Source organism: Ctenopharyngodon idella, chromosome 1 (assembly GCF_019924925.1).
Source record: "Ctenopharyngodon idella isolate HZGC_01 chromosome 1, HZGC01, whole genome shotgun sequence".
Classification (NCBI taxonomy): Eukaryota; Metazoa; Chordata; class Actinopteri; order Cypriniformes; family Xenocyprididae; genus Ctenopharyngodon; species Ctenopharyngodon idella.
The window spans coordinates 11,960,841-11,986,831 of record NC_067220.1 but is presented as its reverse complement, the minus strand read 5'-3'; the positions used below and the strand labels follow the sequence as shown (position 1 = coordinate 11,986,831).

The following is a 25,991-nucleotide window of genomic DNA, read 5'->3' as shown; positions in this document are numbered from 1 at the left end:
AGGAAAATACTGTAAAAATGCTACAGTATCCTGTAAATTGTTAACATCGAATTATGTTATTTGACTGTAAAACACTTATGGTATTTGCAAGTAAAAACTATTGCCATATAAATTATTAAAAAATAAGTAAAAGACACGGACATTTCCTGTGTGACATTAGATTTGATTATATGTTATTTTTAAATAATTTAGTTTATTCTCATTTTTGGTATAAGTGATGGACATGTTGTGTTACTTTTTAAGCTATTTAGTTTATGTTTACTGCATTATTTTAGTGTCATGTGTTAGTCTGAGGGTGTTTTGTGTTTGTGTGTGACTCTCCGCCTCTATAAATGTATTAGCCAAGTATAGACAGGCCACTTCTGATGAACTCTGATTCATCATGTGGTTTTCTATTTTTACCAAATGTATTATTATTAGGGTGTTTTATCTGTACTTTTTAAGGTATAAAGCAGATTTTATTATTAACATTATATCACTTATTGAAAAATATGGTTATAAGTTGTAAAATATACAAGCACAAATTTGACATTCCGTGATACCTGAAACCATATTTTTTATGGTTATTTTCTTGCAACCACAGCTAATGTTTCTTCCTTTTTTCCCCATAAATTTAACAGGATATTTTTACAGTGTGTGTCTAACAGGTGCCAGCTAGTAAAGAGCTGTGCAAGTAAAACCTCACTCCTCTAGTGGCTGTGGTCTTTAGAGTCCTTGTTAGCGTGCCCGTTTTATGCTGGTGACGCTGGTTTGAATCCCGCTTAGAGAGGTGCGAGTAGGACCAGTTACATTGGTGCCATGACCCATATGGGAGTGAGGTTTAGGGTGGTGAGTCTAACGGAGGTCAGCTAGTAAAGAGATGTGCAAGTAAAACCTCACTCCTCCAGAGGCTGTGGTCTTTAGCGTCTTTGTTAGTGTGCCCGTCTTATGCTGGTGACGCTGGTTTGAATCCCACTCAGAGAGGTACGAGTGGGACCAGTTACATTGGTGCCATGATGACCCGGAGGGGAGTGAGTGTAACGGAGGCCAGCTAGTAAAGAGCTGTGCAAGTAAAACCTCACTCCTCTTGCCTCAAGAGGTGCACTAGAGACACTAGAGTTTGTGATCTTTAGCATCCTTGTTAGTGTACCCACCTCCCATGCCGGTGATGATGGTTTCGAATCCTGCTCAGAGAGGTGCGAGTAGGACCAGTTACATTGGTGCCATGACCCGGATGGGAGTGAGGTTTAGGGGGGTGAGTGTAACGGAGACCAGCTAGTAAAGAGCTGTGCAAGTAAAAAGTCACGGTTATGCTGGCCATGTGAGTAGGACCATGTCACATGTGGAACACAGGCCCTGTTTACACCTGGTATTAAGATGTGTTTTGGTCGATCAATCTCAAGTAGACGAGGAAGTCACATACCTATTTACACCTGGTGTTTTAATCCATTTCTGTTGTCTATCTTTTGATCTAATGGACAAAATAAGCTTGCATTTGAACAAGCGTGTTAGAAGCGTGTTAGCGTGTTAGAAATCAGGAATGGTGAGAGAACATTGTGCTTAGTATGTATATCTTTAAACCAAACTTGGGTCTTCAGCCGACAAAGTTTAAATCCCGTTTGGCTTGTGCATTTCCCATTATGTTTAAGTCAGTAGGTGGAGTGTAGCTGGTCTTTTGTGGCTGAACACATTCGACCACATGAGCGTTTACACTACGAAAGCAATCCGGTTGAATCCGGTTTTCGACTACCTCTGGAAGTGGTCGAAAGTGGACAAGCTCAAACCGTTTTAGGCCCCATTTACACCATTATTTAGCGTCGTCCACTTGTGATCCGATTGACCAAAACACATCTTAATACCAGGTGTAAACAGGGCCACAGTTGGGGTCAAGACCAGAAAGTTCAAGACACACACCAAGAAACCTCTTGTTGCCCAGATCCAAACCAAAAAAACAGACTAATTTAATCAACTGAAAAAATAAATGCTGAATTTATTGCAGCAATCATTTAAAAATATCTGATAATAATGTCACCACTTTATTTTCAATGTTTTCAATTTTTCCAAACTCACAAATTCCAATTAATTGTGGCTGTTTTACACAGTCAATACATTTTTGTGAATATAAACATTGTGCACCTCAAAAATGTTTTTTAAAAATGAAAACAAAGACTTCTTACATCTGAGGTCTACTAAAGAGGACAGGAGCTGTGGAGGCATCTTTCTCCTGTGCAGGGTTATGAAAAGATACTGTGCCAAACACTGGAAATAGACTGTGTCTGTTGTCTGGGACTGTAAGCAGTGACCCAGATCCAGACCAAGACACCAAGTGATTACACCCAGACTAAAGTCATGTTTATGCAGTCTAATGAGGACTAAGACCAAGACTAGGTCAAGGCCAAGAGTTGATTCCCTGGGAAAACACAAATGCTCCTTTTTCCACCATATTTAAGACATGACTTTACCAATGTGGGGAGGTTATGTCATGAATTCTGAACTTAATGCAATGCCTCTGGGGTGTTTTATTTAATGCACTTTGTATTGCATATCAGGAGTAGATATGTAACACAAAAAAACGTGGACTTTGTTGCAGATATCTTGAGTTAGAGAAGGCCCAGGACTTTGGGGAAAACAACTGTCCCACTCAGAAATCCAAAGTAGGTTATAAAGTACAACCAAGAAGCCCAAAGCAGAGCTCTGCTCAGATCCGCTATACACAAAAAAAAATTGTGTTTATATATACAATGAGGTCCAAACATCTAAGACCACATTGAAAACTTGGAAGTTTTTGTTATTTAAACTTGGAAGAAAACAGATTTTTCTCAAATTTAGAATCATTGATCATGTCTTGCATCTACTGAAGCACAAGATGCTTTTTGGGTCATTTTCAAATCATAAAATAAAAAAAGTAAAAGCTGTAACACGCGCGCACACAATGATAAAAGCCATGCAAGAAGAGTACCTGTCATGTACACTTCAATAGACACAGCAAGATACATTCATGGACACACATTAAGTTAAATGGTGGAATAATAGCCTGTGTGTCTGAATGTGTGTGGTTTCTGGCTGTTGTCGGATCTGTGGTGTATCCAGGACACCATGTGTGTGTTGCGTCAGAGTATGTGTTAGGCCCACGCGTGCTCCAGATATTGGCTCGGAGTAAAACTGTCAGTACAGAAACTGTGGAGCGAAGCACATGCTCACTACAGTGAGCCATTCAGCTTGATGAAGCTAACCATGCAACCCTAAATTAGTGGATTACACTTAGATGAATACACACACACACACAAGCCATCACACAAATCCTCCATTAGATCTGAACACGTCTTAATAAATCATTATCAGACAGGACCGTGCATCTCCTCCCTCATCTTAACGACCAGCTGACTTTTACAAATGTCCCCTGCACATTCTCTCTCCTAATGGCTAAAGTGCAGTGACACTGGGTTTGCGGGACTGTAAATCATTCAAGTTAGTGTCACACACTTCAGGGATTTACACCCATAGAGGGAGTCCGTTTAAGCTTTAACGAACTGACTTTTGTGTTGCATGTCATGTGCTAAAATATGTTGTATTGGCTTCCAATGACCTTGACAACAGTTATTAAAGAACCAGGAACTTCCAGTGTTGATGTACGCTGGGGAGCCAAACTCTGAACAATGTAAAACATACTTATTTTAAAAATTATTAAGGATTGCTGTAAATTTAGTAAAAAAAGATGCTTCTCTCTGTGACTAGCAGTTCTGAGTTTTGTAAAATGCCTTAATACCATATAGTATTATCTTTGTGTCACAAACAGAATAAAAAAATAAAAATAAAATAAAATACAAAAATAACTGTTTTCAAACAAGTTTCCCTGTCTGCCGGTAGGAAGTCTCGCTCAAGCAAATAGAGCAATGTTGAAAGCAACACAGAGCCACAGTCTTCACACTCTTGTGGGAAATCAACCATGAATGGCTTATTTATAGCTGTCTCTGCACATTAAGATGGGATAGGAGAAAGTATTTTAACATTTAAAAAAAAGTACACACATCAAGCTGAAGTGGATAGGAGAATTTATAGTAAATACTATATTGTTTTTGAACCATACTATAGTAAAGTACTTGAATTAATTTGCTGTGGTAATTCTATAGTTGCTGTGGTAACATAACAACTATAGTAATATAAACAAATTACTTCACCCAATACTGTACTAAGTTTTCTACAACTATAGGGTATATTATACTACAATATACACTACAGTTTACTGTAGTAAAAACTAAAGTATACTACAGTATTTATTACAGTTTATCAGTTCACTATAGTTAATACTACAGTATTCTGAAGCATTCATTAACAAAGTGTTGTAAATACTATAATATATACAGTATACTACAATTTACTATAGTATGGTTCAGAAACACTATAGTATTTACTATAAATTACTATAGTATTTTTTCACCTGCCACTGCACTGCAGCCAGTATAATCACAATGAAAGCATCCAAACTGCAATATTTAACATAGTATACCAACTACAAGCGTCCAATGTGTAGGCCTAATATGATTTATCTAGAACTGCCCAACCTTTTGACGCTCTCGGCCGCTGTCAATCCCCCAATTCACCGCGCGAGCGTAAAGCTCAACTCCCATAGGAATGAATTGAAAACGCTCGCTCTGCGCCATTGGACATGCACCGTACCGACCAGGCCTGCGTTTCCCAAAAGCATCGGGATCGTAGAACCATTGCACCAATGGTCTCTCCGATCAATTTACGCTTGCGATGCTATTTAGTCACACCCTGCAGTTCCTTCATCCAGCCACCAGAGGTCTCTCCATTCTGAATGCTATAATTTAATTGAACGCACCTACGTTTTGTTTACTGCTTGTATGTTTAAGTAGCCTGGCTCTACAGTCATCGGTAAGTCATTATATTGTTATTACGAAATTCTGAGTCTTTTCAATGGCACAGGCTACTAGTGTGTTGTATTCGTGTTTTTAACTTATTTTGATTTGTTTGCCTTCTGTCGGCTAATTGCTTTTGACTGCCTACATTATTACTATGATTACTGCATTAGCGTTTTACTATTTTGCTCATTTAACTCTCTGCAAGGGGATTCTCACACTGTGACAATCTGCTATGTAACAAAGTACGGGGAAGCAAAATGAAATTGCCATTACACTACTTATTAAAAAAAAAAAAAAAACAAACAAAAAAAAAAACACCCTGATTAAGAGGTGTGCAACCCATCCCGAAGTTTAGCTCCATCCTGCTTCAATACACTTGCTTTCTAGTCATGCTGAAGACCTTGATTTAAGGTATGCTTAATTACTTTTGGTGCTAAACTCTGCAGGGAAGTGGCCCTCTAGGAGCAGTATTGGACACACCTGTCCTAATCCATGAACATTTATTGAAAACATCAATATTTTATAATAATGTGAAATGCCATGCTGGGTCTTCTGGGAGCAATGTTGAGTGATCAAATAAATCACTGAAATAGTATTCTGAATCACTACAGGGTAAGAGGTTAGATTTGTAAGCAGTGGTATTGTCCCTTGCTTAACTCTCTTGTATGTATGATGTTATGGAGTTTTTATGTGTTGGAAATATGAGCATAACAATTTCCAGCTCTGAGTTTTTGCAACAGTGTACACCTCCTTGCTCATTGGTATTCAGAAGAGCCTTCAAATTCTCTCCTCATTCATCTCATTAAATGTATCATCTGACTGAAATTACCACCATCAAAAAGGAAATTATCCTGTAAGTATGTTGACCAGCTGTCACATTTTTTTTTGGCCAGAACAGCACGCCTATCATAAAGATGATGTTTTATATATGGAACAAAATTCAGACAAAGCCAGAAACCTGATAAGGTTGTCAAATATGCTATTGACCCATAGAAAAACTAGATGTCTTCTGCTTTACATATGCTTTCAGTTTAAATTTGGACATTTTTTTCTACTTATCTGCAATAGCCAAAACCACAAAGCTCACTATTTTGAAAACAGAATGAGAATTCAGATTCATGTATGGCCATGTGCTGAATATTGAATACATAGAAGCTCTGAAAACCTCTATAATTTTGTCATCTTATATGCACAATATGTGTTCCTTATTGAATTGGTATCAGTGTTGGCCTGAGATGGCCTCTGAGTAAAATGTTTTCTTGCTTATTTGTTTGTTGGACAGCCTCCATGTTGCATTGTAATAATACTGCATTCATTATTCAAAATAATTTCCACATTATATACTGTATCAGACTGCATTAAGGGTATAATGTAGGAAATAATGTATTAAATTGTTATACAAAATTGCATTGCAAATTAATTTAGACATTAAGCTTGCTGTAGTGATTGGTTTATTGAGTTTGAGGAAGGCTTTAAAATGCTGTTTCTGCATTTTTCATTTATTGCTATGAATTAGATGAAGATGCGTTCACATTTGTCTTCAAAATAAGGCTACAGATAAATTTAAAGAAATTATAAACGCATTACCTTAAGCTTATGTGCAGTATGTGTTTTTCACTGTACAGTATGTGCGAAAGCATGCATGTGCATCATGGCTCGTGTTTGTGCATTTTGTTTTCGTATGTTGTGTATAAAGATAGATGTAAATGGATGCATTAGGACTAAGATTAGGGTTAATTTATTCTAATTGCAAATGGAAATTTTCATAATTGCATAATTATTATAGAGTAAACACTGTCTTCATTTTTTATCACCCACTAACACTCTAGATGTTTGCGGGATAGTGGTGTGTTAAAAATTAAAAGTTTGCTCTAGGACTACCTTTAATAAAAGAAAAGTCTAATTAGATAAGATGGCTATGTTCTGGAGTATCAAAGTCAAAGCTAAAACTGTCATGCAAGCTCTGCTGTTCTATTGAGTGAAAGTGAGTGTGTGCGCACATTTGTCCGTGTGTGAAGGGGGGTGTGAGTGTGTGTTTTATGTAATGTAGCATGGTCTGTTTGGTAACAAAAGTGGTGACACTGAAAATTGGGTTACCATGGAGACAGAATTTTCCCACTTTTTTGTGCTCATGACAGACTCGTGCTAACCTCTCTTCCATTTCTTCTTTACTCCTTTATTTCATAATTTCTTCTTTGTTAATTCATGAAGTTGTGCATATTTTTTTTATGCTGTTGCTGTAGCCTTACTGTATTGTGCACTAACTTGGTTTATTTTGTCTGCGTTGGGATTAAAATTTATTGTTGTAAGCAGATGTTTGTCTGTAGATGTGAGATGAGGGAAATGTAATGATGTGTTTTGTAAATCTAAACAGTCCAAGGAAATGGGAGAATCTTCATTAGTCAATGTGAGCTCGTGTCTGTCATTTGTGTATAGCTCTCTCCTTAAAAGAAAAGGTCTTAAATTTATTATCTGTTTTCAGTTGTAAAAATTGTTACATTTTTGAGCTTTCTGGATAATTACCTGCGACTCCTTTCAAGTCAGTTCTGGGCTTTCATTTAATAAGTAAACAACTCCTAATTTGACCCAGTTTAACTCCGCATTAGTACACACACAAATAAGCGCTTGTCTTTGAGTGATTCACAGACTATATAAAAGATTTCTTAATAATTGTTACAGATTCTCTGGAGCTTCAATACTGCTTCCATGCCCACACATAAACATAAACCTGTGTTTTCTAATTAGAATTAATTGAATGGTTAGCTAGCAGACATACTTTCCAGAAAAGACTTTTATATCTTTGTTAGATGCTTTTATCCAAAGCGATTTACTTTGCATTCAAGATATACATTTTCTCTGAACCCATGTTTTCTATATGAGATCATGTATAAACTGGAAAAAAAGTAAAGGAAAATCTTTCTTGCCAAAGCAAATCAGAGTTCCCTTTGAGCCATGAATTTGCATTATTTGCTCAAGCAAGCAGATAATGGGCATAGGTTTCCAAACTTAGATACACAGACATGGATAATCACAATGGACCTGCTGTTACAAATGGTAAAGTTTATCATCTTGAAATTTGTTCAGTGGACTGTAAAACGTCCTTTTCCTGCCTATTCTGAAACATGATTGGTCGGCTGAGGAAGACAAAAAACGCTGGGGGTAACAAAAAGAAGCAATGCATTATGATATGTGAATGTTTGTATAAGTTTAGATGCATCAAAACTACTTTATAGAGGTTTGCATGCTTATATTCAGCATTACATCAAAATCAATGTAATCAATGCAGGTTGTCAAAATGGGTCATAATTTTTAAATATGAATTGGTATATAAAGGTTGACTTAACAGGAATGTGTCATTATAAGGATGAACAGCAAAACAAAAAATGTTCCTGAGGCATATAACTTGTGCATGCATGCCTGTGTGTTTGTTAAATGATATGTACGTTAAATGGTTTTGTAGTGTTACATCACATTCAAACGTAGTTTTCATAAAATAGTAGGCTGGGTGGTCTGTGCTGTGAATAGTGTAAAGTGCAAAGTCAGTTAAACTGCAGACCTTAATATTTGAAATAAGATTTGGCTGCCTCTTTTGGAATATAGAAATGTGTCATTATTCTAAATAAATCTATACAGGGATGTTGTGTAACTAGTTTTTTCAGAAGGTACCAGTGGCAGTCCTGACTCACTCAGTACCCTAGGCGATATAAGACATGACTAGGCCCAGGTGGAATCTGTGATGTTTTTTAAATCATTATTTTCTGTGCTATTTTCAGGGAGAAGCTGCAAAATGAATTTCAGTATGGTAAAATGTGCTAAAAGAGTGTTATACCAATAAACGGCTAAAGGAATAATGAAATCAGACAAAATGTGTAGAACTGTATGAATTCTGTGGAAATCTGCTGAACTTTCTGTGGTGCTGGCACAGGTTTTGTAGGGTTAGACATTACCAGGGGCTGTAGAAACATCCTCAGAATCCAGTTCAATTTGTTTAGTAACCATGGAAACTTTACTTGGGAAAAAGAACTTTTTCAAATCTTAAATCAAGAATTAAGATAGGAATTTAAAACGTATCTTACCTTGCGTGATAGGAAAAACACAATAATGGTGCAGCTTACAAAATCTAATTGTCTCAAAAATCTGATGGGACATTTGCCTTCTGTATATCTATAAGGTGAATTCAGGGTGATTGGGACACTTTTGCCATTGAGATGAATTGGGAAAAGTGTCCCAATCAACCTAAATTCACCTTACTTGTCCACCCTGTCATAATCTGAAGTTTAAAAGACTTTAAATAGATCTGTCAAGCAGTTTTCCTTTGACTGGGTGAATGATCTTAGCATAAAATCATTTAATTTAATTGCATGAGTTGGGGATCATAACGGCTCCCGTGGATTTCCTACAGGGAAATTACACAGCTGGGAGCGTCTGACTCATAACGAACCACCAATTTTGGCGCAAACGGAGCAAGCCCCAAAATCACCGTTTTCATTGAGACAAACAGGAGTCGGTTCGTTGAACTGTTTTGCTCTCTTTAACACGTGGAGGCGACAGTGGTTTTGCAACATCGAGAGGGAAAATGACTTGTTTACTGAGGCGTCGAGTGATTGAGAATTTTCCACAGTTTTGACGCGCCCATCATGCGCAGGGACTGTTAATGGCGCTCATTATCATGACTGTATTCATGTGTGTGATAGGGGAGAGAGAGAGGAAGGGAGAGAGAGCGAGCGAGCAAGCGCCTAACATCTACTTGATTCATGGAGTGTGCGTCTGAGAGCAATGGTCTGTAAAGTTGGGTGGAAATATGAACGAGCATAACCAAATGATTTTCCTCAGATAAGAGATAAGACTAGTCCGTCTGTGTTTACAGACAGAAAATCAGTATATACATCCCTGTAAAACGTATATGTTTATGTTTAATTATAGATGGCAAGGGAAGAGAATTGAGTTGAATTTGGCGCGGAGCGCGTGGGAGGCATTGGCAAGTACAGTCTCAATTCCGCGCTGAGATGTTAAGGAGCGTACACGCGCTCGACAGTTTGCCATGATGTCTCGACTTTAGTCGATGCTGTCGCAGCGGAATCTATATCCGAAATAGATCTAATCCCCGTTATCGACGTTTTAACGTCTGAATACGGCGTGTTGCTGTTTTCTCCAAAAGGATGCGATATTGACGGAATTCCCCTTCAGAGGAGGCACGCGGACCTGTTCCACAAGCTCCACTGCGGAACGCGCTCGAGACTCAAAAATAAATAACACAAATATTAGGGTGAAAAATCCATGTGGTCGTTTTATGTCGACTGAATCACTGAACGCATTTTTCTTCCCTTTTTCTGGTGAACCTCTGTAAGGAATGGACACGGTAAACACAAGGACACTGGTGGAATTACGCCGTTAAGAGCGCTGAACTTGACGGATTTGTTTATAAAGAAAGAGCAAGGTTATACGATGAAGAGTGAGGACACGGTGTAATTCCTGACTGGTATATTGGAAATGTATAACGAGGATATTAGGTAAGTTGTTCTCTTTTTACTTTAAATAAAACATCAAAGAACGTATTATTCACATATTATTATCCTTACCAAATGTGGGTTCGCTCTCTCATTCAAATGGGAGTCGTTGGATCCTCACGTTGACAAAATCGTCGGCTTATTTTTGTGACGGGAAAAATTATTTCAACCGCCTTGATGCGCAACACCTGCTGCGCGAGCGAGCGCCCTACATAGAGACAAACCTCGCGCGCGCGTGAGGGGAATACCACACCGGCCGTTATTTAAACACACCAGGTCTCTCACACACCTTTACATCACTGACTATGCTCTCGAAGCTCACTGATAGGTAGCCTATTCTTTAAAACACGCTTATGTGGTATTGTAGTCAGACTCTGAGGTTACTTGGTTCTGTGCGGGGGACCGTTACGCTTCCACGCAGATCAGTTTGCCCGCGAGCCCACTCGCGAAGCCTTTTGGTGTGGCTTTTCTCTCTGAACACGAGCGAGAAGTTATAGAAATACACTAAATAATGAGTTCTGTCATTTTTGTTGACCTAGTGTAAGGATTTTGGTTGACTTTCTTTCAGAACCTTGAATACTTAAGCTCCTGTCAAGGTGGTTCGCCGAAGGTCTGAAAAAAATGCGCCGAGAAACGCGCCTTCTCTGTGAGGAAATCTTCGTGGATAACATTCACAAGACATCGGTCAGTTTCACAGATGGCACATTTCAACCACGCCGAGTCTTCTTCACTGACACCTCGTGACACGCAAGGTAAGATCCGTTTTAAATATTGAACGGTTAGTAATAGGTGTGAAGCGGCGGACAGGGAGATCCGAAAGGGGGCGCCGTTGTTTCGCGGGTTCAGTCTAAATGGGGAATGAGGGACTTGCAGATTTGGGTGCAGTCACGTTGTCCAAGCACATTTTTGATGTTTTCCTCTTGCTTACAGGACCAGGCCTGAAATAGTCTTAACTGCAATGGAGGATACAAATTTAGGAGCTGAAATATATTTCAAAACCGCCCACTCCCTACCCCCACATGCATGTATAGAGACACTTATGCACTAATGTCTTGATAAAATGACCTTATCCGAGCACCCAGATATACAGCAATGCATTCTTACGTTTGCTATATTGGGCCAACTTTTGTTACGCTTTAGGCTAGAAAAATAATTTACGCAAGTATGCGTAGCACTTGAAGCACTTGGCCAATGCCTGTTGAACATTCTTGCTGGTAACAAGCTTCAGGACTCAAGGGGGCAATGGAGTTACCTTCAAAATTTTGTGCAATTAAAAATTAAAGTTGCTATAAACATTGTGACTTGCATGGCATGATTCTCTTTAAACTGTTGCTTTGCCGTAACAGTAGTTGAGAGAGAAAACTAACAAGACAATGTCAACGATACCGCAGTTTTCCACACATTTCGTAAGCTTGCATTGCTAGAAGTGTCTGCATTCACATACTTAGGTAGAATATGTGTAGACCTTAAACAGAAGAATATATGAGCATATATGTTGGTCAGAGAAAGAGATAGATGGGGGAGGAGGAGCTAGTGCAGGTGCTTATTTTGAGAGTACTCATAACTGTTGACCCCTCCACCTTTCCACACAGTCAAACTCAGAAATCCACCCACAACCTCCCCATTCGCCTGCGAAGCGAAGTGATCTCAGCGGTGATATTCTGCTAACAGAGGAGCCGATCTGCACTTCGCACTTTACGCTGTGGTTTTGAATTATGAAATATGGGCTGTGACAGACCATCAAAACTGTGGTTGGTACTTCCAGGCATATACTCAAACCTCACTCGTACAAACACTCCTATTGGCAAGATGTTTTTGGCAGCGTTGCTTAAATTTTGATGCGTAAAAAGCCATGGGTTTGTTTTTGTATGTGAGCGAAACGAGCTGTCTTTCTTTTGAACCTTGGCTGCTCTTCAGTTGAATCCTGCAAGCTTAGGTTGAAGGTGATGTCTAATGTGGCTGAAAACATTACACACCGTTTACTTGTAAAATGTCCAACAAATCTGACAGATGCACATGCAGAAGGAGTGAACAAGATGCAGATTGATGCTCTACATTTGCAAACACTAAGTGCTACTCCGAGTTAGACTTAAGGGCATGGATGCTTTGCTGGGGTAGCTCTGCGAGCATGCCAATTATGGATGTTAGCGAGTATACTAAATGAGAAAGTTACAGGGGCAACAGAGCACAATTGCCAGCCTCTGGAATCTCTAATGCAGCCATTGAGGCATGCACCACTTTTGGACCTTCATAAACTACCAGTGCAACCATCAAAAAAGCAATTAAGCAATTATGTGATTGGCACTAATTTGTATGCTTCACAATACAGCTAAATGTTTTAGCTGTCAGAAGATAAACCCTCTTACTATCTGCAATAAGTGTTTGGCAACATTTGAAAATGCATCAGTAAATTATTAGTTTGTCAAATGTTAAACAAGTCTTGCTTCATTTATTTAAAAATGATATTGTAGGAGGAATTATATAATACATCAGCAGATAACTCATCCACTTTTTTCTATTCCTGCATTGATGTATTGATGTTGTGATTTAACATATATAAATATCAGTATACTCAATTAATTGTGATTTTCACACACACACACACACACACACACACATATATACAATTGAAAAAGTATGTGAACCACTTGCAGAATCTGTGAAAATGTGAATAATTTTAACAAAATAAGAGAGATCATACAAAATGCATGTTTTTTTATTTAGTACTGTCCTGAGTAAGATATTTTACATAAAAGATATTTATATATAGTCGACAAGAAGAAAAAAAAGCTGAATTTATTAAAATGGCCCCAAAGTTTGTGAACCATTGGTTCTTAATACTGTGTGTGGTTACTTGGATGATCTACGACTGTTTTTTGTTTTGTGATGGTTGTTCATGAGTCGCTTGTTTGTTCTGAGCAGTTAAACTGAGCTCTGTTCTTCAGAAAAATCCTTCAGGTCCTGCAGATTCTTCAGTTTTCAAGCATTTTTTGCATGTTTGAACCCTTTCCAGCATTGACTGTATGATTTTGAGATCCATCTTTTCACACTGAGAACAATTGAGGGACTCAAACACAGCTATTAAAAAAGGTTCAAACATTCACTGATGCTCCAGAAGGAAACACGATGCATTAAGAGTCAGGGGGTGAAAACTTTTGAACAGGATGAAGATGTCCAAATTTTTCTTATTTTGTTTAAATATCATTTTTTTTCATTTAGTCCTGCCCTTCGGAAGCAACAGAAGATACTTGCATGTTTTCCGGAAGACAAATTAAGTACAATTTACCTTGATCTTCAAATTCAAAAAGTTTTCACCCCCTGGCTCTTAATGCATCGTGTTTCCTTCTGGAGCATCAGTGAATGTTTGAACCTTTTTAAATAGTTGTGTTTGAGTCCCTCAATTGTCCTCAGTCTGAAAAGATGGATCTCAAAATCATTCAGTCACTGCTGGAAAGGGTTCAAATATGCAAGAAATACTTGAAAACTGAAGAATCTGCAGGACCTGGAGGATTTTTTCTGAAGAACAGAGCTCAGTTTAACTGCTCGGAACAAACAAGGGACTCATGAACAACCATCACAAAACAAAAAAACAGTCATAGATTATCCAGGTAACCACGCACAGTATTAAGAACCAATGGTTCACAAACTTTTGAACCGAGCCATTTTTAAAAAATAACATGCATTTTGTATGATTTTGTTATTTCTCTTATTTTGTTAAAATTATTCACATTTTCACAGATTCTGCAAGTGGTTCACATACTTTTTCTTGAAACTGTATGTATGTATATATGTGTGTGTGTGTGTGTGTGTGTACAACAGCAGTCCTCTGTAGTGTGACCATCTAAAATGACTTTAAATAGCATTTTGCACAATGATTTTCCTTTTATTATTATGCACACTGGCTTATTACATCATATTAAATGAATACATGGAATGTCCTTTGAAACATTAGTTTGTCACATTGCAGGTGACTAAATATTGTAAAAATAAAGTTTAGTTTATAAAGTTATATGTATTGTTTTATATAAATATATTATGTCTTACAGAAATATAAATTTTATATGAAAGTGTTGAAGATGAAAAAGTTTATATGCGTATCATTTCTCAACTACCCATATATAGGCATTTGCAATATATTCAGTGTAACATTCCAGGGTAAGACTTTTTTGTTAAGCTGTGCATTTATGAGCTTCTGCATTAAGCTTTGTCCTTTGTTGAGGACTGGTGATATAAAATGGTAGTATTTGCAGAAGCTGATGGCAGCACATTCTTATCATATCGTTCATTGCTGAGAACCCCAAACAAACTCCCAAAACTCAAGCTGTGGAGACTGTGGGGTTTATTTCATTTTATTGATTTTTGTGTCATGATGAGTATTGATTTTAAATTACACACCCTGGCACATACAGTATATTAAGAGACAAACTGACACGGTTTCATGATGCTATATATATGTTCTGTTTATGTCAGTGTGTTGCCAATCCTCAACCAGACTTAAATAAGAAACAGAATATTTGACTAGTGCAGATATTTTTATTATAAGATAATTCTCAACATCTCAGCAGTACTTTTTCATCTGTGGTTGGTGGCTGTGGCCCAGTGGTATTCAGTGAATGAAATGTGAGTGATGACAGAACTCTAGGGATGAAGCAGGTGTATCCAGTGACATTTCTGAGAGTGAAAAGTTCAGAGTGAATTTGATGAATCTTGCTATCAAAGCCTGTTTTATAGCAGAGTATTCTCTACCTTGATAAAAGAGGCCAAATGAAAAAATCTATATTTTTAACTTGAAGGAATAATATCAGTCAGTCACTCACCCTTTAGTTGTTCCAAACCTGTTTGCTTTTCTTTTGAGTAAAACAAAAGGAGATGTTTTGAATGTTTTCCATTTCAGTGCAAATGAAAAAGAATACCGTTGAGTATGTATGGACTTGCCATTATTTTGTATGGAATAGAGCTGCGGTAGAGGAATACATCTTCTTTTGTGTTCCACAGAAAAAAAGAAAGTCGTACGGAATTCCTCTATTCTGAAGTTGACTTTTACATTCAATCTCCTGAGACTGAACCATCTTTGAACCACTGACATCAGCGCACTTAAATTTAACCATGTGTAAGCTGTTCTTCACTCATGAAGTTATAATGCTCTCCAGTTAGTGCATGGTTTCATCAATTATTACTATAATTTAAGTGACAGCTACACTAGCCATCTGGAATCATTCAGGCATCAAATTCTGCCTAGAATCGTAATAAACTATTGAAGAGTCCTATCAATTAGACGGGCCATTTAAATGCAACCACGCTGACATATTGTAAGACAGTACATCAGAGTTAATTGCTAATAAGTGAACCACTGTTCCATTTAACTGTTTAGACTAATTGAAAAGTATTGACTTAAAATGATTGAGTAGTTGAACAGAGTACCATGCCATCTTAACCTTTAAATGTTTGTCTTCCGTTTTCACTTTCCATTAATTTCCAGACCCCCTCGCTGAATCATTGCATGCAAAGTAATTGGCTGGATGTAATTTATGTCTGTGTGTTATCTGATTTTGGTCTAGTTTAGATCTAGTAAGCCTTTAGATCTGTTATCTGAGCATGTTTTGCATCCTTTTAAAACTTCTCATCTTGACAGGGGCTGAAGCCAGGAATGATGGGAGCTGTAGTCTGGTTGATGGTCTTATGGGCTTTGCTGGGTTGGTCGAAGGCTGCAGAGAAGCCTCCATCCCTGAGTGTTGCTGTGATACTGGGCCAGACCCCCACCGTATCCGAATCAGCCCTGCGTCCGGCTCGTGGGATAGGTGCACCTCTGGATGTGACCGTACTCAGTGTCCAGGTGAACCAGACGGACCCAGGAAGCATGCTCACACACCTGTGTGAACTCATGTCCCGACAGAGACTGCACGGGCTGGTCTATGGAGACGGCACTGACCAGGAAGCCGTGGCACAAATGCTGGACTTTGTTTCCTCTCAGACTTCCATGCCCATACTGGGAATCCATGGCGGCTCTGCCATGACCATGGCCGAAAAGGTAAGCATGCACTCCTCCCTGGCTGGCTGTATGCGCTTTATTTGTCATCTTATTTTGCTTAGGCATTTACAGCAACCTACCGCAGAATGTTTCATCATATCTGGCATCAATCAGGTGTTTTCCACCAAGGCCTAAACAGAAAGCTTGATTTCAAATATTCAATGCCATGTTTTGGACTGTCTAGCTGTGTGGCATTAAACGAGACACAATTCAGATACCTGGCAGATTTTCTTTATCAGTCATGCCATCTGCATCAGATATAGCCTGACGGATTGCCAGTCTTTCTGTCACTGTCCCTCTGTCTGTCTATTTGTTTCTGCAAAGTTGGCAATGAGCTGTGTTTATAGCAAAATCGGTTTCAGTTGTGTGGGTGTGACAGAAACCTGCGCCTGGGTTAGTGACAGATCTGCCACAAAGAGTTTAGTGTTGAAAAAGTTTATGATTGCACATTGATTCATTGATGCTGTCATGTCTACGTTAAACATCTAGCTGTGGATGTTTTAATGTTTTTATTATCAAAATTATTGATGTATTATCAAATGGATACATTTGACTATTAGGCTATTACTATACATTGTTCATCCACATAAACTGTAGAAACTTCTTCTAGTAGGCCATGTCATCCCGTTGCATCATCTGGCTGAGTTCACTTCAAACTACCCCTCCAAATAATGATTTGATAATTTTAGATGAACGCACAGTCTCTTTTAACAGTGATGAAATACCCAAAGTAAGTGGATTGTGCTATTCTGAAATGGTTAGGAAAGTTTTTCGCTTAAACCCGACATTGTTTTGGATATTTTAATTGTTATTCAATGTGCATTTAGATTTGTAAGTTAATAGATACCTTTTAAGAGCTGCTTTATTTTTTGTTAAACACATTTTTTGTTATTTTTCCTGCATTGCAAATATTTTGGCCAAGATGAATCTTTGTCCTGCCAAAGATTTATTTCATCATTAAATATGACCAGTGTTGGGGAAAGTTACTTTTTTAAATGTAATGCATTACAATATTGCATTACTCCCTAAAAAAGTAACTAATTACATTACTTAGTTACTTTTTATGAAAAGTAATATGTTACATTACTTCTGTGCTACTTTTTCTCATCTGGGCTGGCCTTGCTTGTTTGTTTTTTAATAACAACAAAAAAAAAGTTCTATTTTTGGCAAATGTTAAGGCTCTTTCACACCAAAAGTGAAATAAATAATTCTCAGGCTGAAGGAAATGCATATTTACGCCTGTACAGTAGAGGGCGCAGCTCAAATAAACAAACCTTTCAGCAGTGCTACCATTCTGGGATTAAAGAAGAATAGGATACAAGAGAAGGAATTTCAACACTCTTATTTCTAAATATAATCTAAAGTAATTTTTGCTTATTAGTATGGTTGAATTAGATAATTGAAGGTCAGCAGCAAAGACATTGGTTAATAAAGTGAGATTAAATACATATATTTGTGTAATTTAATATAGTTAATTATTACAGGTTTGGATAAAATTCTGAGATAGCATTTCACTGTTTTTATTCATTTTGAGGAATACTGAATGTTTTCATGCAAGTGAAATGAGTAAATGCATGTTCACATTTAGTCTAGAACTACAATAACCATCATGTTCACACACAACACCTCTGCACTTTTTTTCTCTCAACATGGGGACAGGAGAGCTGTCAGTCAATAAATGTGAAAAAGTAACTTGTGTTACTTATTTGAAAAAGTAACTTAGATATTTTGTTGTAAATTGAAAAAGTAATGAGTTACTTTACTACTTACTTGAAAAAGTAATCTGATTACATAACTCCAACACTGAATATGACAATAACTGCCGTTCTGCAGTACCAATACCCGCTGATAAGCGCTTTGTGTTTTTGCAGCGTTGAGCTTTGTAGCCAATCACAGACATATCTGTTGAGTGCGTGAACACAATGGCCAATCAGATGTGTTTAAGTTAGTCATAATCCACTCAAAACACAAGTTTTGCACATTTACGAATCCTTACATTATAACCAACAAAGTATAAATGTCAATAAGAGGTTCATTGTACAGCTTCATTGATTATAACGGGAGTTTTCACAAGAGCGCAACTTTGTGTACCTCGAGTTGTAATAGACAGCTTCAGTGATTATAATGGCATCTAAATGGTCATTATAATGGTGATCTTTGTTTTCTTTCTGTATATAATATATATATATTTTCATGCTGCTAACTACACATTGCAAAGTTTCTGAATTGACAACCATATTTAAATGTGCGACTGAATCCGACTGACAGGGATAACCATAGCAATGGACAGAACAAAATCTGATTCTATATGTCAAATGATCTGTGCATTAAGTCTTGGAGTGCAAAATAATAGACCTGCCACTTTTTCTATGTAATATGTGTAATAACTTTGTTGTTCACTTTTTAAATCAGTCATTCAGTGACTTTTTTACATTTAAATTTACATTATTTTTAAATATAAAATTGTTCAAAGCACATTTGTTTTATGATCCTTCCTGACAGTGATTATTTTTTAATTCACAAATAGGATGAGATGAGTTGTTTCTTTGCATATTATTTTGGATATATTGTCAGTACTGGGCTCACCGTTCACATGGGTACGGCACTTTTTACTGTGTGTGTGGATGACCGTGTTCATCCGCCACCACTGAAGGCCATTTTTGACCCAGGACACCCCAGAAACCGTATCCTCTCATTGTATGTATGACGAGTTGTTTGTGATGGCAAGTATATATTGAAAGGTGTTTAGAATTCATAAGGTTCCGATTTTTTTTAATATCTAATTTCCTCAGAGCGACATCCTCCAACTTCGCTTTGACACATTAGGCCCCGGTGCTGCTGTTGAGCTTGGAGGGTAATAATTGAAGAGACTCTTCAGGAGGGAAGGGCTGCTTAGGGAGTAAAATGCTGGGGCTGATGTGAATGAAACTCAGACATTAAGAGGCCCCCTGCTTGCTGTTTCCCATAACGCTTCTCATCCCTTCTTTAAATCATCTCCCAGAGTTCCTTTTGATACTCAGGCTGATACAGCCATTGCTGTATTGGCTGTGCAATAACATGTCAAGCACAATGCATTTCCAAGTCTGAAATAAACAGAAATAGAAAGACACAATTACCATCAGATATTGCATTATCACAATTACTATCAGATCCTTTTTACATTTATAAGGTATATTAATCAGGAATTTAGTAAAACACCAATATATACACTGCCATTCAAAAGTTTGGAGTTAATAAGATTTTTTATTATTATTGTTTCTGAAAGAAGTATCTTACTCTAACCAAAGCTGCATTTATATGATCAAAAATACAGTAAAATCAGTAATATTATGGAATATTATTACAATTTAAAATAACTGTTTTATATTTATATACATTTTGTGGTGGCAAAGCTGAAGTTTCAGCCTTTAGTGTCTTCAGTGTCACATGATCCTTCTAAAATCATTCTAATATGCTGATATGGGGCTCAAGAAACATTTCTTATAATATTATCAATGTTGAAAACATTTGTGCGGCTTAATATTTTGTAGAAACTGCTTAACATATTCGCAGAAATGTTTTCAGGATTCTTTAATGAATAGAAAAGAACAGCATTTATTTGAATTAGAAATCTTTTGTAACATTTTCATGAGTTTAATGCATCTTTGCTGAATAAAAAAAAAAGATATTACTACTTTTGAATGGTAGTGTACATTGGCACAAAAAAGCTTGTATGAATTTTCTTCGCATTCAGTATCAAAATATCAAGCCAAATGGTATTTGTAAACAAATACATTAAGCCTTTTTCAGAGGTTATTGGAAATGATTTAATTTTGGTTATTCGGCTTGTGAAGTTTCTGGTCTTTCTGACCAGACTGAACAGAATGAAACAGCTTCAGTGCAAATTTAGGTAAATGCGTTAACTGTGTTAAATTTAATTGTGTTAGATATATTTAATTGATCTCAAAGTACTGTATAACACGTTAACATTGGTATCCTAACTTGTAACTTGCATGCATTAGCGTAGGACTGAGTTTCTACATAAAATGTTTGTCTTGTCAAATGATACTTATTGGCAAAAATAAGGTAAAGATTATAATGTTAATATACTGTGGGGAGTATTGTGGAAGTAGATTTTGTTACATAATGCATATACATTTACGTGAATTATGTATATTATTAACTATTATTAAGCACTATTTACACGTCACACCGATTATCAGTTGATCTCCAACTGCAGCAGCTATTATATCAGTTCTGCTGTTTTATTTCTCCATAAAACCCAAAAGGAGACTGAAAAAAAAAAAAAAATGTTACAAATTAAACTGATTAAAATGAGCTTAAGTAACTCAATTGCTATACATTTTGTCCTAACTTAAATTCATTGTGTTCAATCCACTTAAATATATTTAAAATTATAGACGTTCTTGTCAGTGCAGACTGTACAACTCGCTGTGAACTCGCTCAGGGCGGTTCTATGTTAAAACGGCAGTGTCTGTCAACATTCGTGGGCGGGGCCTGTGGCTAATGTGACGTCGCATTGCCAGGGATCTGGAAACGGCTTGTTCTGAGACACTGCTTATGATTTATGGGGATTAAAAAAAAAGGAGTGGTTGGATTTTTATCATTATAGGGTGGTTGTGTACACACACACTGCCAACACACATATTTATAGCCAATCACCATGCCAAAGTGAATTTTGCATAATAGGTCCCCTTTAAATGTTCAGTTATGTTTGACATTTAAAAAAGAGTTTCTGTAATATTGAAGTTTTATTGTTACCATTGTGCTGAAGAGTAGAGCTTATAATTAGGTTGTGGATGGCTGCTTACACAAAGACTGTGAAGACTGTGAAGTTACATCCAATGAGCAATAGCTTTGCTAATGCCAGAGCACTGAGCAGTTACAAGTATCTTTCTACTTGTGCTGATGTGTTAGTTGCAAGACAGTCTTTTAATTGTATAACATAACAGAATGTCAAATACTAACAGGTATTTTCCATTTCAACAAAATTACAGACTTGAATATATTGGAATCTACTCATTATATTTGAACTAATAACTAAAAAACATTGATCACTGTAAGTTAAACTAAAAATAAATGTTTAAAATGAAGATAAATTAATTTTGCGTAACCACTTGCCTTAAAAAAACAAGTAAAAATAAAATCCAAAAGCCTTTTTTTTTTTTTTTTTGGTACAGAACCTCTTTAAGATTATTCAAAACGTGTTCGTTTGTGATCCATGGACAAAAATGACATTTTAAGTTTGGAATGACTTGAATAATGGCGGAATTAAAATTTTGGGGTGAACTATCCCTTTAAAATGTTTCAGAATGGCCTTTATCTCTCTATAGTATACATCCTTTATCTCTTGTACCTCTGTCTCTTGGCCATGCTTTGATCAAGTTCAACTGCATGTATTTTTGTGGTGCACTCATGGGGGTGTGTAAATGTGTTTTGAGAGTGTGTATGTGAAGGTCCTGGAGGACGCTTCGCTCTGCTGTAAACCCAGGTTTTCCTTCTCATGTTATTAAAAATGAAGGTGCGGGGACGCATCTTTTTAACCATGTTTCTGCCTTCTACGTGGGAAAGAAAGGGCAGGGAGCACTAACACACTCTGAGGGGGCAGGACTGAATATTCTATGAGCTGCTTTATGTGGTTCGCATGTTCAGTTTCTGGAATGAGGTCTGGGCATATGCGTTTAGGGTCTATATGAGGTGGCTCAGAGGGAGAAAGAAAACAGGAGGAAAAGAAAGAAAGAGAGCCAGGGCTGAAGAGTTAAACACTAAAGCTGTTTTCTGCCCCATTGAAGCTGCTTTTATCCCATCTGTATTAGAGAGGTGCATTATGGGAGAAGAGAAAAAAATAGAGGGGCTGACATAAATTAAATATGTAACATACACTTACAGGCGGACGTGCACACACAGAGTCCTTTTCTTTTTCACTTATCCATCTCCCACACAGCCTCAAATTTTCTTGTTATTCATTTAACAATAGACTGAGGTTGCACTGGCACATTAGATCATATGATGTCATCCGCTGTGCCAAATAAGTGCCTATAAAAAAAACACAGTAACGCACAGAAAACCCACTTGAAGGGTGAAAGCCAACTCATCTCCAACAAGCTTATAAGACACTTTGCTGATGTCACCGTGACATTAGTTTGATGATGTCAGCTACAATAAAACTCTCTGCACTGGCTCAGTTCTTTACAAACTCAAAGGTGAAATCAGGGAAAGCCCTTGCGCAGCTATAAATATCCATTCCCATTCAATGACTAGTAGGACTGTTCGATTTTGATTCCCACATTCCAATTCAATTTGATTTGATTCTGATTCCGTTGATTTGATTCAATCCAGTATATTTCAGTTACAGTGTCAATTTCGCTTCAGCATTTAATGTAAATATACAGGAACTTTCTAACATGGAACAAAATTTTCATTCAAAAATTAACAAGGCCCAAACTATGCAGTTTAGCTGCACCCAAAAATTAACTAATTATTCACCCTTATGTTGTTCCACACCGTGAGACCTTCGTTCACCTTCAGAACACAAATTAAGATATTTTTGATGAAATCCGAGAGGTATATGACTCATCCATAGACAGCAATTTAACCGACACTTTCAAGGTCCAGAAAGGTACTAAAGACATCGTTAAAATAGTCCACGTCACTGCAGTGGTTCAACCTTAATGTTATGAAGCGACGAGAATACTTTGTGTGCGCAAAAACGAAACACGAAACACAAAAAAATAACAATCTCTTCTCTTCCCTGTCGTTATCCTTACATAATTGCCGCAGTAAGCACAGTGAAGGCTTCCGTGTTTACGTCCGAATGCCGGCTCAGTATAGGCCAAAGCTGATCACGTGAGCAGCATGACACATGCGTGTGATGCTGGTGCAGGAGCCGGCCAATAATGAGTCGACGTTCTGATGTAGAACCTGGAAGCGCTGAACGTAAACAACGTATGAGAATGACACAGAAAATAAGATAATGTTGAATAAAGTTGTTATTTTTGTTTTGTTATTACACACAAAAAGTGTTCTCGTCGCTTCATAAAATTAAGGTTGAACCACTGCAGTCACGTCGACTTTTTTAACAATGTCTTTAGTACCTTTCTGGACCTTGAAAGTGTCGGTTAAGTCGCTGTTTATGGACGAGAATATATCTCTCGGATTTCATCAAAAATATCTTAATTTGTGTTCCGAAGATGAACGAAGGTCTTACGGGTTTGGAACAACATAAGGGTGAGTAATTAATGACAGAATTTTAATTTTTGGGTGAACTAACCCTTTAATATTTTTGTGAAAACCATGATGTATTTTTTCAGGATTCTTTGATGAATAAAATGCTAAAGAAGCAGCATTTACAGTATATGAAATAGGTTTTTGTAGTAATGTATTTTCTGTCACTGTTTTGATCAATATAACGCATCCTTGCTGAATTAAATGTATCAAGTTTCAATAAAAAAAAACGGAGTGTCTATTTACACTAAGTGCAAATAGCATCCCTTGTTGGCAAAGGCTATTTACACTAGCTCCACCCACCAATATCTGGTTGGGCCACTCAAGTTTTAAAAAGGACACACCAAATTCAACGTCTTCAGTGGCACAGCAGTAGCGAGTAAGGCTCACAGATCTGGCTTTTTTAAAACAATCAACACAGGTTCAAATCCACCTTTTGCCAAACTCACTCTTCTCTATTTTCCCATCACATAAAACATCAGAAAGGCATTTATTTTGAATAAAAATTAAAATAATGTTCTAAAAGTGGAAATAACCTGCCTAACAAGTGTTTAATAATATTTAAAGTATTTATTGGGAAGGGTTAGGGGAAGGTGTAGGAAAGGTTTTTATTCTCCCAATAAGGCAGCATCTATTTAATAATTTTAATAAATATAATCATTTATACTCCATGATATTATTGCATCCTGTTAATGTACAATTTTGAGGTGCAGATAGTTTCTGTCACTATAAAGTATAGATAGCATCTAATTACTATTTACTCTTATTGTAAAGAACATACTTTTACATGGTGTAAATAGAATCTATCAGTATTTTCACCTAGTGTAAATAGCATATCGCTAAGAAAATGCTGCTATTGTCACTTAGTATAAATAACATCTACAGCTATTTGCGCTTAGTGTAAATAGCATCTAATTGCTATGTGCAAATAGCACTAAGTGCAAATAGCATCTATCACTATTCGCATGTAGTGTAAATAGCATCTATAGCTATTTGCACTTAGTACAAATAGCCGCTGCTATAAAAAAATCTTACTGACCCCAAACTTTTGTGTGGTAGTGTATCTATCACTGAAATAAAATGTCTGTTAGTCGTCTGTTAGTCTTTATTTAGCTTAGAACAGCATTCTGTGCCATTTTAAAACGCTGATCCAGCTCTTGTTTACACTTTACCTGTGCTCCTGTGTTCCCAAATGCCCCCAAGGAGGGATCACTACAGCTTAAGTGAAAGTCCTGTAAAAGCCAAAATAAACTTGTCCTTCGTTATTTTGTGTGATGTATCGCTGCGCTTCAAGCAGACACCACAATATAGTTACAATGGCGGATATAAGCTGGAATGTAATTTAAGATGCTTTAAAAGACTCCAGAATGGTACACAGTGGACAAACGATCCGCCATCGCTCAATACTCTGATAAATCCTGCTCTCTCCCAACAGTGCCGCCTTGATGGCCACCTTGTTATTATGGGCTGCACCAAAGGTGACTCCCAGCAGTTCATAGATGCTGTTATAGATGTACTTTTCGTACAAAGATATGAAATTAGATATAAATTTAGTCGTTTAGTGTCAATAGGAGACTGGATAACATATCCCTAGCCCAATTGGTGTCACTTTAAGTCGGGTGACAGGAAAGCTCCCATACTGTATGTGGCGCTTTGAACTATAGAATCAGACATAGCTTTACAGGTCTTTTCTTAGAAGATAAAGCTTTCTGACCTTTGTCAAGTTTCAGTCTGTCTCCTCTTCTTTTAATCTCTGCAATCCCACTATATGTGAACATTTCTTTCCCCCATCTCTCTTTCTTTCTTGTTCTCTTTTATTTTCTTTCTCTATCTTTCTTCCTTCAGGGTTTATCAGAAGAGAGGGTCTACACAAAGGATCCCTCTCCCTGGCAGACCACCAACATGTCTCTCTCATCCTCACTTATTTTCTTCCTTCCTATTCCTCTCGCCGCTTCTTTCCCGCGGGTTGTAAAGGACAATCGGCTAACATGGAGATTGGTGGCTGTATTCAGGACCGAATGAGGTCATTTTCCCTCTTAGTGCTGCCTTCACAGGAAATGACAGTCTGTTTGGGAGAAGAACAGGCGAAGCAACTCGAAAAACCTTTGAAAGCAGCTTTTAAGGGCTAAGTTTAGATTCCCTGTTCCGCAGCCTTCTGCATTTTGTGTGACACTAACTTTATGAATATTGTATAGTGAAGTAGACACACAGGCTAATTCATTTAGAGTGAAACGTTAACCTCATAATTCCTACTGTTTTTCAGATTTGTCTTAGGCCAGAGGCTTTTTTTGTGTGTGTGAGTGTGAAAGACTGAATTATAGAGACAGACAATTAAAGTTTGGGAGATTATGCTAATATGTTGAATATGAT

General features: G+C 37.2%; 1 protein-coding gene across 1 annotated transcript in view; it reads left to right on the top strand.

Annotated features, from left to right (window-relative positions):
• Positions 1-9,429: 9,429 nt before the first annotated feature.
• The window catches only part of grin2ab (glutamate receptor, ionotropic, N-methyl D-aspartate 2A, b), a 103,932-nt gene continuing 87,370 nt past the window's right edge, over positions 9,430-25,991 (top strand). Inside the window, exons 1-3 of the mRNA XM_051905464.1 lie at positions 9,430-10,372; positions 10,938-11,121; positions 16,002-16,397. Coding sequence (XP_051761424.1) covers positions 16,017-16,397 — 381 coding nt within the window. The 5' untranslated portion in view covers positions 9,430-10,372; positions 10,938-11,121; positions 16,002-16,016. The remainder of the gene's footprint in view (positions 10,373-10,937; positions 11,122-16,001; positions 16,398-25,991) is intronic.